At 36.4% G+C, this 10,711-nt stretch overlaps 2 protein-coding genes across 2 annotated transcripts; one reads left to right on the top strand and one right to left on the bottom strand.

Annotated features, from left to right (window-relative positions):
• Positions 1 to 1,057: 1,057 nt before the first annotated feature.
• LOC137579142 (thioredoxin-related transmembrane protein 4-like) lies at positions 1,058 to 1,816 on the bottom strand. Its single transcript, XM_068292841.1, has one exon. The coding sequence runs from the start codon at positions 1,814 to 1,816 to the stop codon at positions 1,058 to 1,060; it is 759 nt and encodes a 252-aa protein (XP_068148942.1).
• A 1,664-nt stretch (positions 1,817 to 3,480) lies between these two features.
• Ir68a (Ionotropic receptor 68a) lies at positions 3,481 to 6,142 on the top strand. Its single transcript, XM_068292610.1, has 5 exons — positions 3,481 to 3,687; positions 3,751 to 4,340; positions 4,398 to 4,551; positions 5,003 to 5,252; positions 5,399 to 6,142. The coding sequence occupies exons 1-5, from the start codon at positions 3,481 to 3,483 to the stop codon at positions 5,650 to 5,652; spliced, it is 1,455 nt and encodes a 484-aa protein (XP_068148711.1). The 3' UTR covers positions 5,653 to 6,142.
• Positions 6,143 to 10,711: the final 4,569 nt, after the last annotated feature.

Genomic DNA, 10,711 nt, shown 5'->3' with positions numbered 1-10,711 from the left:
TGCTGACCAGGTAGGTAGGTATCTACCTGCAACTAATGGCCCAGACCGACACACATAAATCCATAAAAACATAAAAAACAACAACGGCAAAGAAGAGGAAAATAATTAAATTGCAATTATGTGCAAACAATTCGAAATCCGGAGATTCGGAAAAAGTTAATTACACGACAATAAAGAGCAGAAAGAATACATATATATCCACACACACACACAAACACACCGATAGAGGTAACCTCAACACCAACGCATTGTGGGATAGCCCCGGGATGTTGGGAATGGAAATGGTAACACACACACACACACAGTAGGGAATGGCCAAGAGGATTGGCAGCAGGTCGAGCGAGAATACCTATAGAAATGCGTTTTGCTTTTTTTTTCGCATTTACCTTGGTTGGCTTTTGGGTTCTCGCATTCTGCACCACTTAAGCCTGACATTAATGGGTATTTGAATGTGGCTTCTGGCTTCTGGTCCGCTTTAATCGGTTTGTTTGACTGATTCCTGGTGACATGTCCAACTCGTCTCTCAACTGTCCACTGTCGGACTTGAGTTGTCTCAGCTTGTGCGCATAATCATTAGCATTAACGCTTAGCGTCTGCCAATGACAATGACTAAGACAATTTCGCGCTCAAGAGAGAGAGAGACGGAAAGAGACTCTATGACTCGAAATTGCCATTCTAATTGAAGTTTTGCACCCATTACCACAATCGACTCACCTCTACATTACGTTAATTGCCTTCTGAAGTCGTCGTGGCCAAATAAGTCGGTGGTTATTACTTCGTATACCTATAATGAAAGAGATCCTCTAATGTAACTTCAATTGGTTATCGTTTAGTTTTGGTCTTAGCAATATCTAAATGATCTTTTCAATCCAATATCAATATCTATTACAATATCAAACTATTCTCTTTCCATAGCAAATGCATTTTCGAGCATCCATATAAAACACAAATTTTTGTAGGGGCTTTTTGGGCATTTGTTTAATTAACATAAAATTTTGTTTATAAATTAATAACCTAAAGAGAGGATTTATGCCCAGAAATAAGTAATAACTAGTCATCAATGCATAGGATGCGACTTGTTCAATTTTTTGGGGGATCCTCTCCGGGATGCTGGCCGACACCGATTGAACAGTTTGCATATGATTGAGCAAATGCCAAAAACTATGGTCATTGCTATTGTTACAATCAGCATGAGGCAAACGTGAACCAGCCATGTGGCCTGATCGTATTCAACGGCCAAGTATTGGCTCTCATATACCTCATCGATTAGCTTGATATATAGAATAATGATATGAACAATCCAACCGTTGGGGTGTCTCCAAAATGGCAATGTTTTTGTCTTCATCCAACAATCAGAGAGAATGACATCTTTAATCTCTTTCACTTTATAGGACACTGGCAATTGGCGAAATACTCCATCCTTCACATGCAAAATGGTGGGCAACGATTGCAATGAGAAACGTCGCACAAGTGTCTCCGAATAATTTAGTTCCATGCTGGCCACAGTAATATTACGTTCTGGTTTATTCTGATCCCTTTGCTGCTGCTGCTGCTGCTGCTGCTGCTCCTGCTCCATTTCCTGGGCTAATTTAATCCAAGTGCGTTCGAATTGAAAGCAATTCGGTACGAGTGGGACACAGAAACCCACAAGCCATTCACCTTTTAGCATTTCTTCCCACGAACGTTCGTTTAATAGAATTTGTACATGTTTCCTTTCATTTGGCGGCTGCTGCTCCTGCGGCTGATGTTGCTGATTAGCCGAATTGTAATGAGCTGTGACCAAAATAATCAGCAAAATGTGCACAAAGTCCATCATTTTTCTTTATCAATAAAATTCATGGATGAAAATTGTGAAACAGACAAAATATAGAATATAGAATGTGTAGCAAGTGAAGTATGAGAGAGAATGCCTAACAACCACTAGACTAGTTTACTAAGTAAACTTTTTTGTGTTAAACTTAACGAGAAACGCTTCCTAGATTTCAATTTTCGTCTAATTTTTATTCGAATGACACATTGGAAATAAGCGAACTACATCTCTGATTAGAGACCATCAAACCAGAAGCATTGATTCAAATATCTTAAGGACTAACAAATGAAATATTTACCTTATTCTTAAACAAAGTTTAAGTACCTTTACTTGTTGAAGGTTTTTACTCTGCCTCTCCCTTTTCGTTTCTCACCCTGTGACCTAATTTTGCGCATAAACGATTAGACGAATTCCAAATGAAATCAAATGAAAACGAAACGAATTCACAGTGAAATCAGGTCAATGATTGGTAGTTAAATTTCTAGTTTTAGATTGACAGCTTAAATAAGTGGAGTTCATGAAGTTCAGGCAAGTTTAATTAGATCTGCATGTCTGAGAATGTCCTGTGATTTGATTTGACTTGATTTGAGTCGAGTTGAGATTCTTAACTACAAATTCTAGTTGCTTGTGTTGTGCTCAACTGGTTAGAATGCATCGGTGGCATTCAATTGTATTTCTCATTTGGTGGTCGTGGTGGTGTTTACCCTCTCTAATAATGAGCCAAGAGTTACATACAAAATTCTCAAATAAATGGCCATTGGATGAGTATCAGAGCCATTTGAGGCAATCGTTGCAACAATTACTCTCATTGGTCAATGTGAAACGTTGTTTTGCCATCATCACCGATGATATGCACTTTCCCATCTACGATCGTTCATACTATGAATCAATTGGACGCAATTTATGTCCCAGCTATATGATGCATGTAAATGAAAGTCAAGATTTGGGTCGTCCAGGCAAAAGTTTGCAATTGCATTTATCGGCCATGAAGGCTAGTGATTGTGATTTATATGTGATAACCATATTAAATGCCGGTCAAGTGAAACGTCTACTAAAATATATCTATCGCAATCGTTCACTTAATATGCAAAGGAAATATATCATACTCCATGACTCTAGGCTCTTTGTGGAGGACATGTTGCATTTGTGGAGTGTTTTTGTGGAATGTTTATTTCTTAAACGTCTCATGGATAATAGGTTAGTGTTGCTCAGATGGGATAGTATTTGTTCGATTATTATTCGATTTGATTTCGATGTACAGCTTTACCATATCAACCATTGCATATCCTGGAATATTGAGTGGAGTTTTGGTTGTTAAGCAGTTAGCCACTTGGTCATTTGGTCAACGCATTCGAGGCAATGTTTTCTTTAGCGATAAGACAAAGAATTTTAAAGGTTTTCAGTAATACAAATACATTTGAAAAAGTTTGCCCCCCTAAAGTATGCAAAAGGCATATTTCGGAAAGTCTTATGGACAACAATTTTAGAGTTACAAGGTCTACAAAAGATTAGCATTTTGTCTTTAACAAGAAATTTCATACTTTTCTGGCCTATTGCATACTTTAAGGGGCAAACTTTCCAAAAATACGCCTATAAGTTAAATTAATGTGTTACTTTCTCTTCTTTTGTCAGGTGCCCAACTGCCAGTGGCAATTGCTGAGCATTATCCCATGGTGCAATTGATAAGATCCTCGAATATCTATCAAGGTGTTGAAATCAACATAATGAATGCATTAGCTGAAGTCTTAAATTTTCAACCTATCTACTATAATGCCAATGCCAGTGATCCAATGGATTGGAGTGATCAGCAAGATCAGCAGAACGATTATTATGACAATGAGACAAGGCTGATCGATTCGTTAATCATTGGCGAAGTGGTAAGTAGAGTGAAAATCCTCAATAACTAATAAGCCAAATAACTTTGTTCTCAATGTGGACAGTCGCGACACTTGGCACGTTTTGCCATTGGCGATTTGCATCTCTTTCAGGCATATTCGCATCTTGTGGAACTCAGTTATCCACACAATTTCGAGTGCTTAACCTTTCTAACGCCAGAATCGACAACAGATAACTCATGGCAGACTTTCATTTTACCCTTCAGTCGCGGAATGTGGGCTGGTGTATTGCTATCACTATTCGTGGTGGGCAGTGTCTTCTATATGATAAGTTTCCTCAATGCCATACTCTCGAATGATGATGAACACAATAAAAAGACATTTTTTCGTTGCCTTCGACGGAATAGGCCCAAGTCCGAGAATCGTGCGGATAAAAATGTTTGGCAAAGATCAAGTTTTCGCATCGCATTGATGCGTCATCGTTCTACGGCCGTCATTAGGTATCGTGATATCTTTGATGATTATCCCAATTGTATATTACTCACATACAGCATGTTGCTCTATGTGGCATTGCCACGTATGCCCAGAAATTGGCCATTACGTGTCCTAACTGGTTGGTATTGGATCTATTGTATACTCTTGGTGGCCACCTATCGAGCCAGTTTCACAGCCATACTGGCCAATCCGGCGGCACGGTGAGTTAATGATCAGAACTACACATACTCTTCTAGTTAAACTTCTTTCCCTTAAAGGATTACAATTGATACTCTACAGGAATTGCTGTACTCTCATTTGCCGCTCTCAAGCGAATTGACCGAGAATAGAGAATTCTTTTTGGATTCCAGTGACTCTGTAGTTCAACAATTGGGCACCTCAATGAATATTATAACGCACAGCAAGGATATGGTAAGATATGATAGAAGAATAATCCAAACCCTAATAATAATAATCAAACAAACTTAAAGATATCTTCCGAATGGATCAACAATCTTTTAAGGGCCCCGATAAAGTTATGTGAAAACTCCATTCACACAAAATCTGCACCCAGTTGCTAAATAGAATAAAGAACTTTCATAAGACTCTCTTCATTAGCGTTTCTCATTGTATTCCAGCAGTGGAGTTGTATTAAAAAGATTGTTTATTCATTCGCCAGTTGCAAACAGACATTTATAAATATACTTGTATGTGTGTACACACAATTTTACTTACTTATCGTTTAAGTAGTGAGAAAACTGTACAGTGTACACTGTATATTATAGTATGTGCATTGTACTTACTTACATGTACATACATATAATGCTCATGCTTATACTATAAAGAAATTGCTTGTTATCAATTTGCCTTACCCTATTTGCAGATCGCTCGCATTGCCAAGGGTCAGTGCGCTTACTATGATAACGAGTTCTATCTGCGTTATCTACGCTCAACGGATGATTCTGTAAGTGATGCTGATGCCGCCACAACCAGAAATGGAGTTGGATCCGGTTCTGCTGCTCTACATATAATGCGTGAATGTGTTATCCATATGCCGGTGGTTATTGCTCTAGAAAAGAACTCGGCTATTAAGGAGCATGTGGATACATATATTAAATATTTGGCCGAAAGTGGTAAGGCTAATTATAATTAGGCTTTTTTCTAGCCCTCATTTAAATCAAAGTCTTCTTAACTCAAAAGTGAATGTTTTAAATTGAAGTAAGAATTTTAAATTCTCTTCTCTTTTTTTTTTTCCATTTACATATATATACATATATAGGCTTAATTGCGAAATGGTTACGCGATGCCATACAACGTTTACCCGCCGAGGAGGAGGCCCCACAAGAGGCCCTTATGAATTTACGTAAATTCTGGAGCTCATTTGTGGCCTTGATAATTGGCTATTTAATTGCCATCTGTGCCATATTGGCTGAAAATTGGCATTTCAGGCATTACATCATGAAGCATCCAATGTATGATACATATTGTCCCAGTTTATATTATAATTTTAAACGTCTATATCCAGATCAATAGAAAGGCAAAATATGACAAATATGTATGTATGTATAAGTATATTATGATGATGATGATGTACTTATAGCGACTTGTTTCTTTTCACAATCGAATGACGCACTGAAGAAAAAAAAGAAAACAGCAACAACAACAACAAACCCCAAAAATATATTATAAAAGTCCATTTACCATATATCATGACCTCACTTAAGTGAGGGCCTCAAGTGGGATGCCCCATTCAAACCATCCATCCAACCATCTATCTATCTATCCTATCCCCTATTCATCCATCCATCCATCCACTCAGTTCAGTTCAGTTCAGTTCACAGCAATGTGGCTGGGATTGGTTATATAGATTTTTTGATATTTTGGTGTGGTTTTGGAATTCTTTCAATCACTTTTCGTAAATAATAATTTGCATTGTTTATGAGCTAATGCATTAATTGTTTATTGCCAATCGCCTGGATATATCACAAATGCTAAATACTCGTAAATAAACCAAATTTTAAGTGCCCCCAGAACCAGACTAAACAGATTCAAAAAAAGAAAAGAAAAAAAACTACCATAAGAAGAGCAAAAAGAAAACTGCCAAAAAAAAAAAAAAAAAACTGAAATGGAAATAGAAAATTTTAGGCAGAAATTTAATGATTTGAAATCAAATAATTTAGCAGACTCAGAAGTACCCTCTAACTGAAAAATTAAATTTACCAAGCTTTTCTTAAATAATGTTTAATAAAAATGTTAAATTGTTTAAAATTAAACACAATGTTATTTTTAAGATAAAAATTATGCTAACTATACTTTAATTTACATAAGTAATGGGTATGAAAGAACACAAAAATTAAAAAAAGAAAATACAAAAATTATTACCTCTCACGAGCCAGAGATTCTAGACGTAATAAACAAATCCAACAGAATATGTTAATAACAATCATAATTATTAATAAACAATTTAATTTGTTCCCCATTTGGCCTTTTTGGCCAAATCGGTTTCTTTGTTCTCTCTCTATTAAAAATAATATGAAAGCTCGCGAGATGATGGTCCATGTATCATCACTAACAAAAGTTAATCGTTTTGTCTTAATTTCGAAATTTTTATGTTCGTTTTTTTTTTTTCAAATCAAATTTTTACAGAATTTTTTATGTTATTAATTATTTCCCTGAATCCCTTGGTGGCATAACTAACAGCATTTAATTGTTATGAAAAATATTGTTTTCCTGTTTTGATGTTGTTCTCTTGTGCTCGTCTCGTCTCGTTTGAATTTGTTTTGACTTGTTGTTTACTTTAGAAACTTTATTTTAATTTAATTAGTCTTGCATTATTTTATTTGTGAGCAGCAGCAGCACAGTAACACCGATCGTTTGGAGGAAGACGGCACTCCCACTTGCAAAGCGTTTTCAGTTTTTGGAATTTTTCCTCTCATCGATATTAAGTGATTCAGCGAATTTTACAGAGTGGATTGGCGCCTTGGCAAATGCTTTTGAAGAGCTCCTGAAATTATCTTCATAAAATATAATTACATAAGCATCACAATCAATTTGTTTTATTTTTAAGAAATTTATTTTAAATTTTAATTATTAAAATTCTCTTTTTTGGGGTTATATTGTTTCTCCTTTACATAGGCAATAAGCATTTCAGAACTGGCACTGATAAGTATGCAACAATAAATCATCTAAAATATGTCCACAAAGCCGGCAAGGAAAGAGTTCAAATACCGGCTTAACAAAACACTGAGTTTTTTCTTCCTGCTAATTGAATGTCAATGGTGCACTAAGTAAATGAATCGCGCATCATCCAAAGTGAGGGTGCGAGTTCAATTCCCAGCCTTAACCTAGCCCCAAAAAACCCCACTTTTAAAAACTTATGAGTTTTTTAATTCATTCTCAACGCCAATGTGGAAAGGAAGCGCGCACAACAGTAGTTAGAAAGAGATGAATACATGCGCATATATGGCGGCAAGCTTTGCTTAAATTAAAGCTTGAGGGCTCACTCACTCACACACATGACTTGTGAAAGAATTCTGACTTGGGAATTCTAAGGGGAGAGGCTCCAACATAAAAAACATTCGTGTTGTTGTTGTTGGGCGTTGAGCCAAGCAGACAGAGCCGATGGGTGTATGACGTGACGTCACCACTAAAAACCGTTCTTAGTGCACTTGCGCAGTATGCTAATGAAATCAGTGGGTGGCTCTGCGGTTAGAGGTCGTTGATGTTGAGAAAGGCTTTGGAGTTTTTGTTAATGGTTTGATGTGTGATGGTTCAAATCCGCACACGGTTTTATATATAATAATAATTTACAATTAAAAATGAATTTAATTGAATTTGTAAAAATATAGGGTTTTGTCGGTGAGTTTTAGTAGTTAAAAATTGGGGGGAGGTGTGAGGTGTGTGAGACCAAAAAAATTGCTTGTTGAGAGGGGGGAAGGGAGAAAAAAGTTCTCCCTGCTGCCTATACTATCAGAGGGCAGATCCCAACGGAACTTAAGTGAAAATGCGGACCGCAAATGCGGTTACAACAGGAGAGGATAAATTTTTATATTTACTCGTTATTGTGGATCCCCAAAAGTATGCTACACATTTTATAAACTTGGTATGCAACAAAAATTTTATTTTCCCGAGAATTTTTCCAGCAGGCCGTTATCCTTTATCTATGCCTCCTAAAATTATGCAACAGAATATTTTCTAAAAGTATGCAATTAAAATTTATTTATTTTGCAGCTCTTTTTTTTGGGTATGCAACAAAAAATTTGTTTCAGCGGCCAGGACATCAATGAAATTGAGGGATTCGTTATAACTCCGTTCCCCGCAGGACTATCGCAATATCCTTTGGTCAGCAGATAGTCCTTATCGATTGGACGCGTTTGGCACTAGTTTCGTCTTGATCCGTTCATGGGTTTACGAGATATAGCCACCTAAACTTTGTTCCTATCTCAGCTATTTAAAGGACATTCAAGGATCTAACGATGTCAATCGATGATACTCAACAAATGCTTCGTTTTGACCAAACGATATCCTAATCGGCCCACAAATGGCCGAGTTATAGCCATTTTTACGATTTTAAATAACTTTTATTAACCTAACCCCTGCAAAAATTTTCAACAAAAGAAAGATTTATTTTTAAGGCTAACTTGACCCACCAACACACCAGGCGAACAGCAAACCATAGTAGACTGATTGTTCATTCAAACTGCAAACGAAAATTTACTTACACAATTTACAAAAATACCAAGCGAACAGAAAAACACAATAGGTTGATGTAAAGAAAAATGAATGTATTTATTTATCACTCACTCACTACCTGCAAAAATTTTCAACAAAACAAAGATTTATTTTTAAGGCTAACTTGACCCACCAACACACCAGGCGAACAGCAAAACATAGTAGGCTGATTGTTCACTCAAACTGCAAACGAAAATTTACTTACACAATTTACAAAAATACCAAGCGAACAGAAAAACACAATAGGTTGATGTAAAGAAAAATTAATGTATTTATCTATCATTATTTTTAAAATTTTTTTTATCGTACATTTTTTTTAAATTTTTGCAGGGGATAGGTCAATAAAAATTATTAAAAATCGTAAAAATGGCTATAACTCGGCCATTTGTGGGCCGATTAGGATATCGTTTGGTCAAAACGAAGCATTTATTGAGTATCATCGATTGACATCGTTAGATCCTTGAAAGTCCTGTAAACAGCTGAGATAGGAACAAAGTTTAGGTGGCTATATCTCGTAAACCCATGAACGGATCAAGACGAAACTAGTGCCAAACGCGTCCAATCGATAAGGACTATCTGCCAACCAAAGGATATTGCGATAGTCCTGCGGGGAACGGAGTTATAACGAATCGCTCAATTTCATTGATGTCCTGCCCGCTGAAAAAATTTTTTTGTTGCATACCCAAAAAAAAGAGCTGCAACATCAATAAATTTTAATTGCATACTTTTAGAAAATATTCTGTTGCATAATTTTAGGATGCATAGATAAAGGATAACGGCCCGCTGAAAAATTTTTTTATTGCATACCCAAAAAAAAGAGCTGCAAAATAAATAAATTTTAATTGCATACTTTTCGAAAATATTCTGTTGCATAATTTTAGGAGGCATATAGGAGGATAACGGGAAAAAATTTAATTATTTTTGGTAGTTGTGTTGGTGGTGTGGTATTGGATGGTGGCGGTGGGGGGCGCAGGGCAGGTTTTTTTCTTAATATTATTTTTCCTCAACACCCTCCTCAGCCACTTTTTTTGTAACTCTTCCACCTTCTCTTCTTTTCACCCTTTCTCTTTTAACTTCACTTATCCCCCTTCTCTATCACCTCTTTCTTTCTCTTTTCTCATGTTCCCCCCACCATTTCTCTCTCTCATCTAAATATCTCTCCCCTTCCCGTTTCATTTAAATTTTATTTATTTAATTTTCTTAACAACCTCTTTTTAATTACACCGCGTGGGCGTGATTCGAACCCAGGCCTCATGCACGACTGGCAAAATCTCTAACCATTAAGCCACCGTACTGATCTTACATGCATGCAGCGAAAACGCACTAAGTACGGCTTCCGTGGGTGACGTCACACTAAGCAAGCTCCAGCAACGCATCTCCTCTAACTAATACAAGCTTATCACCAATCAGAATGCCCCAATTTTTTTCGGGTTTTTGCATTAGAATTCTCAAGCTGTGATTTATGACCTTTACTACAATAAATATTCTCATGGCGAGTGCAGAAAGCCGAGATGATTTGAGGAATTATATACATTCATATACATATAAGTATGTGTAAATATTTTTTTTTTTTTTTATTTTTTGGGGAATTGGATAAATTAATTTCAACTTACATTTTATTAGAAATTTTCAAAGGTATTTAAGCAGGAGATTTATGTTGGCCTAAGCCTAGTTTTTGTATTTTTTTTCTATTTTAATGAAATAACAAAAAACAAAAATGTTTATGTCGACATTCTAAAAATGTCTGCCTAGCCGAGACTTGAACTCGCGACTCTATTTCTAAGCGTAGGCGTCCTTAACCCCTAAGCCATCACTTATGAAGCTGCGAGGGCGCCAAAATCCCAACAGGTAACTTGCAAGG

This window comes from Drosophila tropicalis, unplaced genomic scaffold, assembly GCF_018151085.1.
Source record: "Drosophila tropicalis isolate 14030-0801.00 unplaced genomic scaffold, ASM1815108v1 contig_694, whole genome shotgun sequence".
NCBI classification, from domain to species: domain Eukaryota; kingdom Metazoa; phylum Arthropoda; class Insecta; order Diptera; family Drosophilidae; genus Drosophila; species Drosophila tropicalis.
The sequence above is the reverse complement of the archived record's forward strand: the minus strand, read 5'-3'. Positions and strand labels throughout refer to the sequence as shown.

Excerpts from the sequence above, each read along its gene's own strand:
- LOC137579142 (XM_068292841.1), bottom strand. The coding sequence starts at position 1,816 with ATGATGGACTTTGTGCACATTTTGCTGATTATTTTGGTCACAGCTCAT.
- Ir68a (XM_068292610.1), top strand. The coding sequence starts at position 3,481 with ATGGTGCAATTGATAAGATCCTCGAATATCTATCAAGGTGTTGAAATC. Across the intron at positions 4,341-4,397 it reads CTGGCCAATCCGGCGGCACG|GATTACAATTGATACTCTAC; the intron begins GTGAGTTAATGA and ends TTTCCCTTAAAG. Across the intron at positions 5,253-5,398 it reads TAAATATTTGGCCGAAAGTG|GCTTAATTGCGAAATGGTTA; the intron begins GTAAGGCTAATT and ends ATACATATATAG.